This window comes from Parasteatoda tepidariorum, chromosome 2 (assembly GCF_043381705.1).
Source record: "Parasteatoda tepidariorum isolate YZ-2023 chromosome 2, CAS_Ptep_4.0, whole genome shotgun sequence".
Taxonomy (NCBI): Eukaryota; Metazoa; Arthropoda; class Arachnida; order Araneae; family Theridiidae; genus Parasteatoda; species Parasteatoda tepidariorum.
Genome location: NC_092205.1, coordinates 93,509,411 through 93,529,855, shown reverse-complemented (window position 1 = coordinate 93,529,855; position 20,445 = coordinate 93,509,411). Strand labels below are relative to the sequence as shown.

General features: G+C 32.4%; 1 protein-coding gene across 4 annotated transcripts in view; it reads left to right on the top strand.

Annotated features, from left to right (window-relative positions):
- Nucleotides 1-20,445, top strand: part of LOC107445290 (Sno oncogene) — a gene marked incomplete at its 3' end in the record, with an annotated part of 238,655 nt that overhangs the window by 201,734 nt on the left and 16,476 nt on the right. For 3 of the 4 annotated variants that reach the window (XM_071177940.1, XM_071177938.1, XM_071177939.1), the window contains 1 exon segment: nucleotides 1,949-1,993. In XM_071177940.1, the coding sequence (XP_071034041.1) occupies nucleotides 1,949-1,993 (45 nt within the window). 4 annotated transcript variants of the gene reach the window in all.

Below are 20,445 nucleotides of genomic sequence, written 5' to 3'. Positions count from 1 at the left end.
CCAGGGGTGGCGAACCTTTATGCACCAACGTGCCATTTTTTTCAAAAAATTGTTTAATGAGGTCATAGACGTGCCGTCAAATCATTTTGACTATGTGATTATTGGGAAAATAATAACACTAAATACTATCAACTCAAAACTCTTTATTTACTATGAAAAAAAAAGTACATTTTGCAATGTCTCAGTTATACGGGTAATTCAACTTAAAGTAACATCAGTGTGACCTCTGTTGTTGCAGATTAGATGACAAATAACTTATATTAGGTTGTAAGATGTTAGTTTAAGCAGGACTGTTAAATTTTTTGCTAGTTATTTATTGTTAGCTTGTTTTTAAGGTTATTAATTGTTCTTTTAACATTAATTGTTAATTTTTTTATTAATAATTGTTTATTATTTTGTTTGTTTTTTGTGAATTTTACTTTAATTGTTACATATCCTTCATAGTGTGCGACATTTCTGTAATAACAATTCATAGTGCAATAACAATTGTGATCGGTGGAGTGGCCAAAATATTGTGTCGCGTGCCATTGGTTCGCCATCCCTGGTGTAGGCCATTAAACTTCATAGGCAGAATACTGCACCAATCTTAAACAGTATTATAGTATTCTTGGTAAGTAACGATGATGATCTTGGTAGAGATCAAACGATGCTATAAACTAAGTCTGATGTTGGAGTTTTTTAAAGGAGGGGAATTAAACAAACTCTAAGTATGTAAACATTGTATGAAACATTTTAGATGTTTTAGCTATTATTATTTTTAAAAGTCATGGGATCGAACATATATGATGTCGCACTCAGAAGGTAGGGTAGACGTTCGTAATTTCGTGACATAGAAGAGGAAAGAGGTAAAAAGTGACATTCCACTTTTTGATTAAAATTACATATTTTAAATGCACAATTATGTATTTTTTAAATCAAAATAATTACAGATTTAGTCATTTAATCTGTTCTAATCATGATCCAATTTGCGGTTTAATCTAATCATTATTTTGCCCACAACTGCCGTAGTTGGAGTTTAAAATATTAATTTAGTTTAAAATGTGTGTTTCGTTTTAGGATTGTTAGCATCGGTTTATATACGAGAGTGTAACAATCGTGATGTGAAGTGATACAGGGGAGGAGTGATGTGACATCGCTTTATGAGTGGCACCTATGTTAATATTTTTGAGTAAAATTTAACAACTATCGCGATGATTCATATCTGATGTGATATGTAATGTATCACATTCTGTTATAACATGTATAAGCATGTTACGTAAACGGATATTTTTTCCGTTTATACAAGTATTTTTTTTTTTTTCAATTTTCTTTTAAGACATTTGCGTAAAATGGATGTATTTTCTGGTTGTGCAACTAATAAATTTTAAATTATTTTTGTTTCATGTTAAAACATGTTATGTAAAATGGATTAACACACTAAGTGATGTTTTTTTTTCATATACTTTTTAAATATTTTAATTATATGTATTTTTCGTTTTTATAAAGGACATGATTTTTTCTTATTGAGATATAAATAAAAATGAAATTCAACAGAAGAGATTTTAGAGATCTTGTCTGAGGGGGGAGGGAGAATAAATTTAAAAGTTTATCGAACAAACTACTACATTTTTCTTATTGAATTTTATTGCGTATACTCTTTACATTAAACTAAATAAGCCTCTTTCTCCGATTGCTGCTTATTTCCTTTGGGAATCGGCAAGCTTTTAAAACTAGGGTTGTTGTGCTTCACCAAAGGGACAATATTTCACTTATTTTCTTTTCTTTCTTTCATAAAATCTGTATTTATTTTTAATAAACTTAAGTATTTATTTTTAATAAAAATCTAATAAGAATTTCAAATAATATAATCGATATTATATTATTTGAAATTCTTATTTGATTTTAAGTGTTGCATTATGAACTGATTTATGATTAATTCATATACTAAATTCTTTTTCTTGTATTTTAGGTAAGAAAACTCGATGACTGTTGTTCAAAAATCGGTTTGAAAAAGGTACCATTTTTTTAAGTCATAATTTTGATTAATTCTTATTATTGAAAATATTTTGAAAAAATATTTTTCGGTGGTCTAGCATAGGTTAACGATTTGATACAAACTTATTTTTAAATTTTTTTAATTTTATTTAAGAATGCGGCTGCCTCCTATATTTTGAGGGTCAAGTAAAATGTGCCAATCATTAGATCAAAAGTTATTGATAGGAGTTTCTTTCTTTTTTGCACACAACATAATCGGAAATATGTTATATTATTGTCGTCTAATTTTCGTATCATATTCTATTTAAAATTGGCTGTAGAACAAACGGGAGTTACTCACCGTTAGATTAACAATATTCTAGATTTTTTGATTGTTTAAATATTTTTTTTAAAAAGTTATATACAGAGTGTTGTTATCGTTAAATAGTGTCTTGTCTATTCGAGATTTTGTCTTCGTTAAGTTAGATTATGTTTACACCAGAGTTTATTCTTTTTAGATTATTTCAACTCAACATTTCGCCATCGTTGAGTTATGTCTAAAATTTGTCATCGTTATGTTACATTAACTTCAGAGTTAGTTCTCGTTAAGTTAGGCTGTGCTGTTTACACGAGATTTCAATAATGTTATGTTAACTTAAAATATCGTAGGTAATGTTTGTTTGTAATAGAGTTTTTCTTCCCGTGATTTGATTATATCGACTCAAGATTTTGTCATCGTTGTGTTATGTTTTGTCTTCGACACTATAGTTTGTTTGATCATATTTGCATGACAGTTTGTCATCGTTAGTTTGTGTCTACGCGAAAAATCGTGCGCGTTAAGTTAGGCTATGTCTGCATGAGATGTCGTTCTCGTTTAGTTCGGTAATGCGTACACTAAAGTTTGTCCTCTTTAGATTATGTTATGTCTTCCGAGATTTTGTCATTGTAAACGTTATGTCTGCCCGTGAATGTGTCATTTGGTTATTTATACACGATTATTCGACAGTTTGTCATGTCTATGTGTTGTCTACGATATGTTGTATTGGTCATGTTACAAGTTCAATGAGAATGTAATATGTCTAAACGAGATGTACTAATTTAGACAGGTTATGTCTGCACGAAATTTTCATACTCGTTAAGTTAGCTTGTGTTCCCATGAGATTTTGTCCTCGTTATGTCTACTAGGCAATTTGTTCCCGTAAGGTTGCATGTGCATACAATTTCGTCTTTGTTAACTTTAAGCTAGGTTATGTTTACATGACTGTTTGTTCTCGTTAAATTATATCTTATGTTTACCAAGATTTTGTCATTGTTACGTTATGTCTACACTTATTGTTTTATCTTATTTAGTTCGCAGTTTGGTACCATCAGGTTATGTGTGCACAAGATGTTGTACTTGTTAAGATTGGTTATGCCTGCACAAAATTTCGTCCTCGTTAAGTTACGTTGTGTTGTTCTCACGAGATTTTGTGCTCGTTACGTTACATTTACGCGATAATTTCTCATTGTTAAATCATACTTACATGACAGTTAGTCCCTATGAAGTTGCGTCTGCACAAGATTTCGCCTTTGTTAATTTAGATAAAAATGCGCAGTAAGTTCAATCTTGTTAAGTTTGGTTATGTTTACACGAGAGTTAGTCCTCGTTATATCATACCTACCCAAGATATTATCCTCATTAAAGTATTTTATCAATCTTTACCTACAATAACATTCACGATTTCGTTCGATTGTTCTCCATCATAAAATATTATTGTGAAGCTAGTATATTAATAGTTGTAACTTTATTAAACTGTTGTTGTTTTAAAAGTTTTGATGTGAAAAGTTAAATTGTCAATTCAATACAATTATTTCCAATCTACCTCTTTTTAGCTATTGCTTTTCAATATTGGTTTAGATGGGAGCATGCATATTATTTCGAAGGGGATTCGTTTTGGTTAAATTAGGTTGTATTCATTCGAAATGTTGTCGCTAAGTTAGGTTAAGTCTACATTAGAGTTTATTTCCTCGTTAAGTTCTGGCTTATGTGTACTCATATTTTATGTTATGTTATGTTTACGTGGAAGTTTTTTTTTAAATTTTGAAGTTGCTCCCATAGTAAGGACAGAGGGTACAGAGAATGAAATAACAATCATGCCTTTCCTAGGATTCGAACCCAGAACCTTTCCGATGCAAGGCCAGTTTCCTGACCCCTACACAGTCCGGTCGGCGTTTACATGGAAGTTTGCCTTTGTAATTACATAGCAGTTAGTCATCGTTAGTTTATGTCTACAGGAGACACCTTACTCGTTAAGATAGGTTATGTCTACGTGTCTACAGAGCAGCTTGTTCTTGTTAGGTTGCTTTTACTCGATTATCTCCGCCCGAGTTAATTTAGATTATCTCCAGGGAGACGTTGATCGGATACTGTTGATATATGTATATATTGAAGGGGATTCGTCCTCGTTAAATTAGGTTGTATTCATTCGAAATGTTGTCGCTAAGTTAGGTTAAGTCTACATTAGAGTTTATTGTTAAGTTTTGTTTTACGTCGACTCATATTTTGTTATGTTTACAAGGACGTTTGCCTTTGTAATTACATAACAGTTAGTCATCGTTAGTTTATGTCTACTGGAGACACCATACTCGTTAAGATAGGTTATGTTATGTTTACAAGGACGTTTGCCTTTGTAATTACATAACAGTTAGTCATCGTTAGTTTATGTCTACTGGAGACACCATACTCGTTAAGATAGGATATGTCTACAGGAGACCCCGTACTCGTTAAGATAGGTTATGTCTACAGGAGACTCCGTACTCGTTAAGATAGGTTAGGTCTACGTGAAAAATTTGATCCTCGTTATTTTAGGTTGTATTCTCGCGAGATTTTGAAATGGTTACGTTACGTTTATTCGAGAGTTAGTTATTATTCGGTTATATTTACAGAGCAGCTTGTTCTTGAGTTCTTGTTAGGTTGCTGCTACTCGATTATTTAAATTATCCCCAGGGAGATGTTGATCGGATACTGTTGATATATTTATGTATTGAAGAGGATTCGTCCTCGTTAAATTAGGTAATGTTCATTCGAAATGTTATTGCTAAGTTAGGTTAAGTCTACATTACAGTTTATTGTTAAGTTTTGTTTTAATTCTACTCCTATTTTGTTATGTTTACAAGGACGTTTGCCTTTGTAATTACATAACAGCTAGTTATCGTTAGTTTATGTCTACAGGAGACCCCGTACTCGTTAAGATAGATTATGTCTACAGGAGACAGCGTACTCGTTAAGATAGGTTATGTCTACAGGAGGCAGCGTACTCGTTAAGATAGGTTATGTCTACAGGAGACCCCGTACTCGTTAAGATAGGTTATGTCAACAGGAGACCCCGTACTCGTTAAGATAGGTTATGTCTACAGGAGACCCCTTACTCGTTAAGATAGGTTAGCTCTACGTGAAAAATTTGATCCTCGTTATTTTAGGTTGTATTCTCCCGAGATTTTGAAATGGTTACGTTACGTTTATTCGATAGTTAGTTATTATTCGGTTGTATTTACAGAGCAGCTTGTTCTTGAGTTCTTGTTAGGTTGCTGCTACTCGATTATTTAAATTATCTCCAGGGAGGCGTTAATCGGATACTGTTAAAAAAAACATACGCGATCTCGTTTGTCCCGTAATCATAAAATGTAATTGTGGAGCTAATACATAAATAGCAATGACATCATTGTAGAGGTATTGTTTTAAAAGGTGTCTTCTTCTTTTTTTTTAAATATACGGCTTCCTCTCTTCTGTGAGAAAAAGTTAAATCAATGCAATTCATTCCCCGTCTTCCTCTTCTTTTAGCTACTGCTTTTGAATATTGATTTAGAAGGGGAGCCTCTGGCATATTGTGCAGCCATCCAGACGAAATGTTCCTAGACTCGTCTACCAGTGCTGTGTACTGATGAGGCATCTTCTTTTACGACCCGCTCAATTTTATTGTTGGCGAGACTCCCGTAAAAAAGAACCCTTCTTTTTTTTTCCCACATCACTTACGACACGCCTTATTCCAACCTCTCTTTCTCGCTATAAATTATAATATTATAGATCATAAAACACTATTCTCTGAATTCGCATGAATAATAGATGCAATACTATGGCAATTGAAGAAAGAAGAGAGAGAGAAAAAATAATAAAAATTATTACTTCGAATTTATTATTTATTGTGTGTGTCGGGGGATGTGTGCGGAAGCATTATATAGAAATGGAAAAGTCGTAAAAAATGTAATTGCTCGATATTCTTCAAAGAACTCTTTTCAAATCCTCTGCAGGATTTACATAATAATTTACATCACTTTTTCCAACGATTTTTGCGAAGGAACAATTTTAAAAATCAGATCAAATTCTTATTGGAGTTAGTTCTGTTGATGGATATATGCGCCGTACATGCATCCAAAACGAATAATTTTAAAAAGATGTTTTTTTTAGTAGAGAAACAGCTAAAAAGTAAGTTAAGACATGGATATATGCGCCGTACATGCATCCAAAACGAACCGTTTTAAAAAGATGTCTCATTTTTTAGTAGAGAAACTGCTAAAAAGTAAGTTAAGACATGGATATATGCGCCGTACGTGCATCCAAAACGAACCATTTAAAAAAGATGTCTTATTTTTTAGTAGAGAAACTGCTAAAAAGTAAGTAATTGGAGTTAGTTCTGCTGTTAACGACTACTAATGTTCAATTACGTAGCCTTCGAATTTTGAACCCACTCCAGAAAATAAAGGAACTTCTGGATCAAGTTTTGGGAGAAATTTGCCTTCGTGGAGGAATTTTTTGATGGAACTAACCCGCATTTGTGTTACTTGGGAAATGTTAAGCACAAAAACCTCACACGGTTAGCCCGATGACAAGAGGACTCTAACCCATGATATGTCTACCACTGAGGATATTTTAAGTCAGCACTGTGGTCGGTGCAAGCCGGATGCGGAATTCATATCGGCCAGCCATTGCTGTGATTCGAACCCGGTTCAATTCATTGGAATGCGAGCGCTCAAGCTGGGCTATCACGGCTCGCTCTCGATGAGTGGATTAACGGTTTAATACGAATCATAACCTCTGATTACGGTATACAATGATATCACACAAATTCAGTCGTGACATTCAGCTGTTGTTTTCGTCCTTTAATGCATATTTTTTATTGAACATACTTTTTTCTTTATTTTGCATTAATTTTTGTCAAACGAAGTGAAAAATACAGTCAATTCGCTATAACTCGAAGTACGATAACTCGAATATTACTATAACTCGATTTTTTTATGAGGTCCCGACCCTTTTATCTTCAATTTCATGTTAATTATTCTCGATTACTCGAATTTTACTCCCTTTAACTCGATTTTTTTTGGATCTTTTAAAGCAAGAAAAAAAACCTAGGAGCTGATATCTTGCCCCTTCCTTTGCAACACACACACAATGTCTTTCGCACTCTTCATGGAGAAGCTAAAGCTGTCCCTCTTGAAGTATGTGAACAGTGGTTAAATGAAACGTTACCAAATTTACTTCAAGGATACAGTTAAAATGATGTTTTCAATATTGATGAAATGGGTTTATTTTTTAAATGTCTTCCAAATAAGACTATGATGTTTAAGGATGAAAACTGCTCAGGGGGTAAAATGAGCAAGGAACGTTTGACTGTCCTAGTTGGAGGAAATGCGTCTGGGACAGAGAAATTGCCCTTACTTGTTATCGGAAAATACCGAAATCCCCGATGTTTCAAGAATGTAAAAACGTATCCTTTGGATTACAAGTCTAACAAAAAGTTTTGGATGACATCAGTTTTATTTGAAGACTATGTAAGAAAATTGGATCGGAAATTCTTCGCTAAAAAAAGAAAAGTGATACTCTTTATGGATAAATGCACAGCGCATAGTGATCTACCTAATTTGAAAGCAGTAAACTTGCAGTTTCTCCCTCCAAATACAACAGCAAAATTGCAGCCGATGGACCAGGGTATCATAAAGTGCTTCAAACAGTCTTATCGTAAATGGCTAGTCAGAAAAATGATCTTAAATATTGAAAGCATTTAGAGGATTTGTAATTAATAAGCATTAATTAAATAATCCGACAAAATTTTGATAGCCCAAAACCGAAACTATCGGTAAGTCGAACTTCCGATATGTCGAAGTTTTTCGTCAGTCCTATCAGATTCGAGTTATCGCGAATTCACTGTATTATACAGTAGGAAACCGATTATCCGGAATGATCGGGACCATCGCTATTCCGGATAACTGATTTTTCCGGTTTTCTGAATCGCTACAAAAAACCGTTTTTTTTATTGTTAAAAAACGATGAAGTAATACACTAATGATTATTTCCAAAACGATGGTAAGGTCTTTCTTCAAGGATCCTTCAAGGTAAGGATCTTTCAAGAAAGAAAGAAAAATCCTAAAATCTTATGAGGAAAAAAAATTTTTTTTTTTTGAATGGCGGGAAAACTTATCGAATTTCGTTCCGGTTTGTTGGTTTTCCGGTTTTCTGATTTCCGGATAACGGGTTCTGTACTGTATTTAGCATTTTAATAAGTTATAGTTATGAAACACAGCATGAAACATCGGTGTCTTTTTCGGCATCAATAAAATCTTCCAAACAATAATTTTTCAAATTTGCACTTATTTACAGATCTATGAAAAATAGTTATTCATCATTGGAATTTCTTTAACCTACAAAATCAATTATTTATACATTTTCGAATATGAATAAAATTTTTTTTTTTTTTAAAACTATCTTTTTTGAATTTTTTACACATATAATTTCGATAATATAACATAATTTTTGGAATAACTAATTGACTGTTTTTGTAGTTAAAAAGTACAAAAATATATATTTACTTGTAATTTTAGAGCATCAGAATTTTTTTTTAAAAATAAGGGACACCAGTATCCTTATCTGCGTCAATGAGTTAAGAAGAAAGTTGTTGCATAGTGCTTTATGCTTCCTCAAATACACTCGATATAACGAATTGTTATTGTACGATTTTATTTATAATAGTAACAATCTATTTTGATTAACTCCACGTAGAATTATTGGAATGTTTTGTTCTTATGTTACTTGCATTAGAATTCACTAGATCTAGACCTGGTGAAACCTTATTATTATCTGAGGATTTCGTTTTTCCGTTTGAGTGTCGGATCATTGTTAGTCCAGATGATTGTTTGCAACCATCATATCGCACTAATTTACTACAGCCTACTAAGGCGTAAAATTCAACGACATTATCGAGCTCCTTGAACTTGATTTGCATTTTATTATGATTTAACTTAACTAAAATAGGGTTCAATTTAACGTCCGCTTATTATGGTGGTAACTATGTCGTAAGATATTGTGGTTCACGGGCGTATTCTTCTTTTCTTTCTGAGACTGTACTGTGTTGTTAATTTTGTACGTTATTGCTAGCTTACATGTATCTAAAACGGTATTTATCATTAAAAGTTTAAATATAGTTGACAATGTTAAGTGCGAGTTCAGACGATTTAATGAACAAAATTAAGCACGTCTTTACTCCACAAGGCATGGAAAAAAAAAATATATTTCTCTACTGAAAACAATGTTTGTGAAAACGACTCAGAGGTATCGACTTCAAGAAGTTTTTACGACTTTTCTCTCTCTCTCCCTTTGCAATCAAATTTCGCCATGGGAAATGATAGGTTGCTTGGCTATTCAACAACTTTTGCTCTGGATTCTTCTTCTGTTCTTTTCCAACATCTTCCTCTATTTTTCTTTTTTTTTATTATTTATTTTATCCATTGTGATCGGTTCTCTAAGCATCCCGCTGTTTTTAGTGTCTGTTTTCTCTACCTTCCTTTTGGTGCTGATTCGAAGTTCGGCACATTTACAATTTTTTCTTTTTATGGCTAGTGTCTGATGGCCATGACAGACGATATCACACTTTAGAATTCACTTCAGTGTAAAGGGATATTCTGCTTTTTTTCTGTGTAATGTTTTGTAGCTACAAAGTTGACGTGTTTTTTGGCCATTGGAGAATTTCATTTGCATGATACTAAAGTTTCTATGCATTTGCCTGTCAACAACACCTGAAGTAGCGGAGGAGTGGGATATGGCATTCAATTGCAACAAAATGTCGACTAACTCCTGCTAAGATTATTCATTTTTGCTATTGGATTGCTCTCATTATTTTTAAATGTTTCAGTCAAATCTCTTTTTTTTTTCCTTAAGAAAGAATGTAGGAAAATAAAACATGGTGCGTAGCGTTTTTAAAAAGTGCTTAAAGGTACTTATTTTCGATATTCGTTTTTTAAAAGCCCTTAAAGGTGCTTTTTTTAATGGGTGTTTTTAAAAAGTGCTTCATTTTCCCTTTTCGAAAATGGGATTTTTTTTTTTTACCATGTCAATTTTCGCCACGTATTGCTTTTCTCATTTCTCTATTCGACGTTTTCAGAATTCATTCAACCACGATCAATTTCAGCGTACCGTCAGTCCATAGCGTATGAAAGCGCCAATCATTTTACAGGTTTGATGAAATAATTGCGAGTCCGCATGTGCGTCTAGTGAACTGGGTTCGGTGAGATTCTTACTCTCTCTTGTGCAACTCTGCTGTATTTTGCAAGATATTCTCAATTTCGGGCTTCATTTTCCGCCCTCTGAAATCGAACCAAAAAATCTCTCGATCTTTTCATGGGAAAATGACTTATTGGCTGAGAAGTTTAAAAAACAGTCATTTTAAGTTAATAGTAAGTAACTCAACTTTAACCTTTATGTTAAATGGACCATAAATTGCTTAAATTAATTCTTCTTATCCACTGTAGAAAGAATCAAAAAAAATTTTGTTGCTGATATGTACAGAATAAAATTGTGTATAATAATCAATCATTAAATAAATAAATAACTTTGATTACATCCAAGCATGTTACAATCATACATAAACTTGGTATTTGGTTAATATTTGCTTTCCCTCTTTATAGNTTCTTTTTAAACATGACAATTCGGACCAAAAAATATTTGGAAATTCAAAGTCTTCAAAATAACCTAAAAATTTTTTTGTATACTTCTTTAGTTACACTTATTAATATCTTACAGACAGCAGTATAGTTTATTGACCTTTGCTCGAGGGGAAAAAAATAGAAATTCACCAAATCGTCAATGCCAGGAGAATGATATATTGACTTAGAAGTTTAAAAAACAGTAATTTTAAGTTAATACGTAGTAAGTAACTCAACTTAAGCCTTTATGTTAAATGGACCATAAATTGCTTAAATTAATTCTTTTTATCCACTGTAGAAAGAATCAAAAAATCTTATGTAGCTGATATGTACAGAATAAAAAAGTGTATAATAATCAATCATTAAATAAATAAATAACTTTGATTGCATCCAAGCATGTTACAATCATACATAAACTTGGTATTTGGTTAATATTTGCTCTCCCTCTTTATACTATTAGCAGTTAAAAAAAAATATTTCATTATAGGAGGGTATCTGATCATTCTATTAACATAAGATATTGATTGCTGACTCTATCTATTTTGGTTATAAACCACTAAATAAAAGTAGCCAGGAAAATGACAGATTTTCTTGGGACAAACAAATTATTGACAGAAAACATTATTTTAAACGAAGCTTTTGTAAATAATACCCTCTGCGTAAATTCTAGAAATTATTACACCGGTTGAGATAAAAAAATTGGATATTGAAAAATTTATGGGAAGTTTTGAGGCTATTTATTATTGGAAACATTGTTTGGGATATGCCAGGAAAAAGACATTTTGAAGTTCAATTAAATTTTTTAGCTATATAAATCAGTCAATGCTAGTGCAAAGTCATTTTGAAATGCTAACAGCAATGCTATTTATAAATTTTTTTTTAAAAAAAAAAGCTCTTTTTAGTAGATCTTGGAGCAAGGGACAGTGAATTGTCATATTTCGTGAGAATCACCCATATATGTATATCATGCAATAATGAAAAAGGGGAGTGGAGTCAGTAAGGGTTCTAAAAAGAGCACTTGGCACACTGAAATATTTTATAATGTAACAGTAAATTTTTTTAAGGGATAAAAGCTCAAGAGATAAAAGTAAATAAAGGGATAAATTTTTAAGGGATAAAAGTAAGTAAAAACACATGCAACAAAGAAAAAAGAGAGAGAAATCTAAAAAATTTTTAAGAATTGTTTCGAATTAGGATTCACTTAGAAGATACTTTGAAATATCTCAGTAATGCTTACAATACATTAAAAGCCCCTAGTTGTAAAGCGAAATATTTATAATTCACGACCCCCCGCCGTGATTTCAGGAAAACTGCGCTCTCTAAGATAGCTTGAAATTTATTTTAGAGTTTTTTTTTTCTTCCCATGCTCTAAGAGAAAAACAACTCTTAGATCTACCAAAACAAGCGAAGCGCATTTTTGTGGTGGTAAAAAAAAAGTGTATATAAATATAATTTTGTTTTTTTGTTTTCGCCCAACAATCTCTTCCTGCGAAAGAGTTGTTGCAACTTTTATTTTTAAAATGGAACTTTTTTTTTCCCACAGCGGCGTGCCTTCATTAAAATATATATGCGTTCTGCAAATAGAGTAAATAGTTTGCCGCGACTGTCGAAATTTAGTAGGAAATATAATTTTTTTTCTTTCCCTTCTTCTTGTGCAGTTTCACCTCAGATGTAACATACATCTCTCTCTGCTTGGGCTTTTTAAAATGCATCACCAAACTAAAAAAGAGAAATTGTTTTGGCGATGGGGGTTGCTTTAAAGCTTAACTTTTATGTTTCCCGCAAAAGTATTGGGGCGTAAATCTGTTGGTTTGTGAAATGTCGGCTAATTATTTTGTCTGTTTGTTTGTTTACTCGCTTACATGATTGCGTACCGCCTGGTTTTAAACGAAGCGTATCTTTTCGGATGAAAATGCTATGATAAATATGTTATGGCTCCTGCCAGGAGGCGCGCACCAGGTAGGGGCCCGATTGCGAGAACAAATGGTCCTTTTTGTTGTTGTTATATTTTTGTGCAGCGATTCTAAAGAAAACAAACCGTGTTCCCCTTGGTTTTTATTAAAAACGAAATAAGCGGAGCTTACATTTTGAAATAACGCAATCAATGCGTACCCACCACCCAACTACTTATCCCCATTTTTTCGAGGGCTCTATAATTTAACCCAGGGGTTTCCAACTTACATGAGACCGGGGGCCGCAATTAAAAACACCAGTCAAATGGCGGGCCGCAACTTTATTGAAATTTCATGTAGGACTCTTTTTATGTTTGAAGGAACATTAAGTATTACTATCAGATTTTTATCAAGTTGTACAAAACAAAAGTATTGAGTTACAAATTAAGTAGAATTAGATTTTTTTAAGAAGTAGATTTTTACCTGATAAATGAATTTTTTTTGCACCGTCGGTATGTTCAATTTCACAGAAACGAAAAAATTAAGTTTTTTTTTTTTTTTTTTTTTTTTTTTTTTTTTTTTTTTTTTTTTTGTAACGAAGAAAAGTACTTTGAACCCATATAGATTTTTTTACGAAAATTGTCTGCAAAAAATGACAACTAATATAATTTAATTCGCGGGCCACAAGAAAAGGCTTCGTGGGCCGGATGTGGTTAGTAACCACCCTTTCGAGCCGACTTAGGCAACATTAAAATTTAAGTATGAAAAGCAGTTTTTGTTAATGCTGACATATTGAAATAAGTATACTATGAGTATAAAGTTTTCCCGGAAATATCCTTGCACAATTGTGTCCCACTCTTCTTTAATAATGTAAAAATTATCTATGTTATTGCATGGGTATAAATAATGAAAATAATATAAATGCATCGAATTATTTATTCTTACCAGAAGTTTTAGAAACTACAAGTTGCCGTTATAAAATAATCAAAACAAAAATTCAAATTTTGTCTTACAAACATTTTTATCACTAATGGGATATATTGTGCCACTGGTAAGTACGTTTGGGATAATCAGGGTTGGGTTTTTGACGTCAAAAAGTGGTTTTTGACATGACAAGGGTATAATACTGGTTTAAACCGTCAAAAACCCGTCAAAAACTGAAGTTTGCCAAGAAAATATATAAACTTCAAAACTACCAACAGTTGCCATGCATTATATTGAAATTTAATTATACTATAGGTAATCAGCAGGTTTTAAAATATTTTTTAATTAAAATTAAGGTAAAATAACAGATTTAAAATCTCAGAAATTTATATTCAAATGCATGTGCAGAAAAATTTTGCACAAAAATTGTTTAANATTGCTTAATATTGCATGTCTTGCCATAAAAAATTAGAACAAAATGGCTTTTCATATTAACTTTTGAATTATTCATATGTAGTGGAGTTAAAAATAATTTTAAATTAAATTTACATGAACAAAGAATCTTACTTTAAAACATAAAGTTTGCTACCACTATAAGAAATTTTTCCAAAACTGTGGAAAGTTGGCTACCCTGCTTTAATTATGCATCATTTTGCTTTTTTTTTTTTTTTTTTTTTTAAACGAAGAAAAGTACTTTTAACCCATATAGATTTTTTTTTTACGAAAATTGTTTGCAAAAAATGACAACTAATATAATTTAGTTCGCGGGCCACAAGAAAAGGCTTCGCGTGCCGGATGTGGCCCGCTGGCTCTCAGTTAGTAACCACTGATAACCCTTTCGAGCCGACTTAGGCAGCATTAAAATTTAAGTATGAAAAGCAGTTTTTGTTAATGCTGGCATATTAAAATAAGTATACTATGAGTATAAAGTTTTCCCGGAAATATCCTAGGACAATTGTGTCCCAATCTTCTTGGATATTGTAAAAATATCTATGTATTGTATGGGGTATAAATAATGAAAATAATATAAATGCATTGAATTATTTATTCTTCCCAGAAGTTTTAGAAACTGGAAGTTGCCGTTATAAAATAATTAAAAGCAAAAATTAAAATTTTGTCTTATAAACATTTTTATCACTAATGGGATATAATGGGATATATTACGATAATGTATCCCAAACGTTATATGTCAAAATTTCTATATCTGATACTAAATAAGTACAATTATTATTACTTACTAAGAACAAACATCACTATTTTATGCAAAATATTTCAAAAACATAGTTGTACTTACCTCAAATACATAATTTAAAACGAAAATACCTAATACGTAATTTAACATGCTTAATTTAAACGAGATACGTCAATTAAAACGAGATTGACTGTCGTGCTCGCAAACAGAAGTCCGCCATTTTGAATATGAGATTGTTGCCAAGCTCCTTTAATCATATTTTTATTCCGCAATGCCTAAAGAACCCTGGAAACTTAAAAATCCATGCAAAATTGGGATCTGTTTATCCAGTAGGGTATAAAGTTTTATCTTTGGGACGTATCATTCGGGTCTAAAGGGTTAACCGGTCAGTCAGCCGCGCACTTTTGACGACGGTCAAACGATCTGGATATCGCTTGAGTTAGCACCACTCTTCCCCAAACTTCTACCATACATCCAACGACTGGATTTTTAGCTGCAACAATTTTAACTTGTTTTAAACACGTTGCGTATAAACTCCTGTTGAATAGTCGGCTCCTTGATGACGATCACCAGTGGTTAGAGAACGCTATACCGCGAGAAAAACTTTACATAGAAAATTCTGTTTCACCCATGTAAGTAATTTAAAGAAAAGTGTGAGTCACTCAAATCTAGATTAAACCATTGAAGTTTCAAATGGTGAAAAAAATGTTTCAAAACATCGAAATGCAAACAGATTTTGCTGGATGAACGTCTCCACTGCCTGAAATCGCCTCATAATTTATTTGCATTATGATATTTTTGAAACATTTCTTTTTCATCATTTGAAACTTCAATGGTTTAATCTAGATTTGTGTAGACTCACTTTGCTTTAAACTTTAAATTACTTATATAGAGGTAAAAGAGAATTTGCCTAGAAAGGTTTCTCTCTCGATGCAGCGACCTCGATCTTTTCATAACATCGTGATTTTTCTTATGTTCCGATGAACGTAGGTTCTTCGGGCTTATGTAACCATATTTGATGAGTTTTATAATCATATGAGAATGATGCTCAGAGAGCTATTTTAAAATCTGGTTTTAAGCTCTAAAAAGTAGCGATTTAAAGTACCTCTTTTATAGCTATTGATATTTTGCACATTTTTGTTGTTTACCTGTGATGTTACTATGTACATAGTGCGTAGCGTTTTTAAACAGTATTTAAAGGTGCTTATTTTCGTTTTTTAAAAGCCCTTAAAGGTGCTTTTTTTCATTGTTATTTTTTTTTAAAAAAAGTGCTTCATTTTTACTTTTCGATTTTTTTTCCCTTCTTTACCATGTCGATTTTTGTCACGCATTATGCAAAACCGTGATTTTCACATTGTTCTCTTTAACGTTTTCACAATTCATTGGACCACAATCCATTTCGACGTACTGTTGGTCCATAGCGTATGAAAGCGCCAATTATTTACATGTTTGACGAAATACTTGCGGGTCCGCATGTGCATATACCGAGCTGAGTTCAGTGAGACTCTTGCACTCTCATGTGCAACTCTGCTGCATTTTGCAAGATATTCTCTATTTCAGGCTTCATTTTCCACTCTCTGAAATCGAACCGAAAAATCTCCCGATCTCTTTATGGTGGGTAATATAATCAAGAAAAGAATTCTTTGTCAAAAACTAGTTTTTTTTATCATGATCATGTAAAGTCTTTGAAAATTATTTTGCATTTTGTTAATGTATATAGTGCTTAAAAATATTTTTTGAGTGCTTAAAAGGTACTTAAAAGGTGCTTATTTTTCTTTTGAAAGATTGAAATACGCACACCGACTAATTTTATGTAATAATTTTTGGCTGCAACGGACCATAAACATTTGCGATATGAGGAGTACTTTATTAAGAAAAATACTTTGCCAATTATTCTTTTTTTATTTAATTATTTAACGATATTTCGAATCTCGGATCACTCAGAGATTCCTTCTTTCCTCCTTCCATATTTCCACCTATTTTAACGCACACTTTACTTCAAAAATATTTCATTATTCATAAAATTCATGAATAATTTTTTTTAAGTAAACGCTTAAAATATTAGTTCATATCTTATTTTATGGTTTCCATGATTACCGCAATTATTCGAAATATCATGAAGACCCCTTAATCTGTTTCAGAATTATAATCAGCAATTTTGTTGTTTAGAGTATTATTGTTTTTTTCTTCTTCTTTCTGACAAATGACCACAATTAGTGTAAACAACCCCTTCTGTAATGGCCGCTATTTATCAAAAGAACTTAAAAACTCCGCCGGAAATTAGTTTGGCGGTGAAAACGTTCTCTGATCTGGCGTAGCAATCACAGAATGCATTCCTTCTAAATAGCGTGGCAGGTGTAAAATACTGAAACTAATCTCTACAGCTGTAACATTGTCAATAAAGACAGATCTGGTAAAAATTATTGGTTTGGATTTTTAATTTAACCCTTTCCTTACTTTTTGAAGAAAAGCTTCCACTGTTCTTTTTTTTAAGAGAAAGGAAAGGACAGGTGTTATTTTCTACAGGTGGGCTGTTTGCCCATGAACCAATTTTTTTCTTCTGTTCTTCTAAACGTTGTTTATTTTAATTGCGGGGAACGTAGTTAAATTAAAGCACTCGAGGCAGTTTAATGGTAAGCCGCATTTTTAAATTGTCCTGAAAAAAAAAAAGTGCTTTAAAATGTTGTGAGCGAAAAGCATCCTGATTAATATCAGGGTGCTTAGCGTTTTTAAAAAGTTCTTAAAGGTGCTTATTTTCGATTTTCGTTTTTTAAAAGACCTTAAAAAGGAGTTTTTTTTCATAGGGTATTTTTAAAACGTGCTTTATTTTCACCTTTTCAAAATGAGATTTTTCCTTTACTATGTTGATTTTTGCTTCGAATTATGCAAAAAGACACAGTTCAGTTCACATTGGTCTGTTCAACGTCTTCACAATTCCTTCAACACCATTCTATTTCGGCGCATTGTCAGTCTGTAGCGTATTGAAAATGCCATTCGTTTTACGTGATTCAAAATTTCATGATTTTTGACAATTGTCAAAAGCAATGCCATAAGGTTTTTAGGACATGATGATTAAAACAAGATAAAACCGTCAATTATCAAAAACTTTCCGACCCTGCCTAATTATGATATTTTTTTAAAGTGCTTAAAAATATTTTTGAGTGCTTGAAAAGTGCTTAGAAGGTGTTTATTTTTTCTTGAATAATTTAGCTACGCACCCTGACAAGGTAGGAATTAAGATCTGTCCAATGTACAGCTGACTAGTGACTGCTCCGAAAGCTTGGTAAAGTCGAGCATTATCTGAAAACAATACTAAGGAACAGTTGGTTATAAATATGTACTTTTGAGAATAAAAGTGTGGCTTATCACTATTGCTTCAAAATTAAAGTGGATCAACCCCTTCAGGACCGTGATCACACTCACGTGACTCCCTTCACTCTCCACAGTATCATATAAGAAACGAGTCTTTCCGACTCTAGCGGCCCAAGATCACGCGTACGTGACTTCTATACGGTACTCTCTCGTTGCATTTTGTATTAGTACGTATACATACTTTGTAATATGTGTGCTCTCAGAGTATGCGGGCATGGTTAAGCGCTCCTTTCTCCTGTCATATGGGCAAACGTTAAAACCATGAAGCGTATTAAGTTTCCTACACGGTGCGTAGCGTTTTTAAGAAGTGCTTAAAGGTGCTTATTTTTGATTTTTGTTTTTTTAAAAGCCCTTAAAGGTGCTTTTTTCATAGGGTGTTGCTTAATTTTCCTTTCTCAAAAATGAGATTTTTTTCTTTACTATGTCGATTTTCGTCAAGTATTATGCAAAAGCGTGCTTTTCACATTATTTTATTCAACATTTTCACAATTTATTTTGGCGTCTCGTCGGTCCATAGCGTATGAAAGCCCCGATTATTTTACATGCTTGATGAAAAACTTATTAGTCCACATCTGCGTCTACTGAGCTGGGTTCGTTGAGATTCTTACCTTCTCATATGCAACTCTGCTGCATTTTGCAAGATATTCTCAATTTCAGGCTTCATTTCCACCCTCTGATATTGAACCGAAAAATCTCTCGATCATTTTATAACGGCTAATATAATCAAGGAAAGAGTTCTTTGTCAGAAACTGATTATTTTATCATGATCATGTAAAGTCTTTAAATTTTTTTTTTTGTATTTTGTTAATGTATATAGTGCTTAAAAATATTTTATGAGTGCTTAAAAAGTACTTAAAAGGTGCTTATTTTCTGTTGAAAGATTTGGCTACGCACCCTGTTCTATTTACAAGTACCACTTCACTTTATTTTCTTGCGATAATTTATTTCAGGTGAAAAATTTATTGTGATAATTATTTCACCGCGTATTTTACTAATACTATTTTCACAATTTAGTTTTTGCTTTTTTGATTGCGCAGTTTAAAATTTAAGATCGTTCAAATATTACGTATCCAAACAAGAAGGGTGGGGTGGGGGAGTTAAGTCATTTATTTAATTTTGACCACGAGGAGCGAGAGTTTATAGCCAATAACAACTGAAATCCCCATACTTTCAATTTCTATTTAAATGCACAGGGGAAAAAAAAATACTCTCGGTGAAAAGTTGTGACACTTCTCTAACCAAATTCTTGAACCGGACTTTTTCCGCCCCCCCCCCCCAGCTTTGATCAGCTACATGTCGAATTAATATATTATTTTTGTTAGTTGATCAGTTCGTGGTCTATGTGAACGTAAAATTGTTCGAATAACAGCTGAAAAAAAGCGTTTTTTTTCCCTTTACTTTTTTTAATGCTGACGTTTCGGTTGGAAGCGTCGATGAAGAAATGAATTTTGAATGAAACAAAAGCACAAAAGGAAGCAGCAGCAAACGATTGCACAATTCTACATTTTAAAGCCGAGAAGAAAAGAAAGGAACAGAGAGAACTTATACATATTAAGCACGTTCTCTTTTAATGGCGGCCATATTGGCGGAGAGACAGGTGTGTACACAAATTCAAAATAGGCGCTCCAGAGAACGTTTATTCAGCCGCTGTACGTGAGTAAAATTAAATATCCCTTTTCTCTCATCGAATGGAAAAAACTAAATTCCCTGACGCGTTTTTATCCTTTCACGTTCGTATAATCGATCTTGAATCTGAATTTGACCCTTTCTTCCAACCGAAAAAGTTTTAAATTTCCTTTTCGTTATTTTTAGGCTTAGGATGATAGATTTGATGTCAGGGAGAAATTAATGTCTTATTTTAATAAATTATATTAATGCAAAAGTTCATAGATTGATGAAACTTAAAACCTTATGTTAGGGTTGTAGATATAATTTTTCATAACTATTTTTTTTGAAGTGTGTTCTCGAAAAGAACAAATTTGGGACAATGTTATAAAACTTATTTTTTTTAAATGTTCTTAAAGTGTTGCGCTGAAAAATTATAAGAAAGTGATTACATAATTTCGTTGTGATAAAAATATGTTTAGTAGTTAAAATGTATTAGTTCCCGCTTAAGTAATATATTCTCATCTTGCAGCTCTGCTTTTTGACAAAAATATTCGA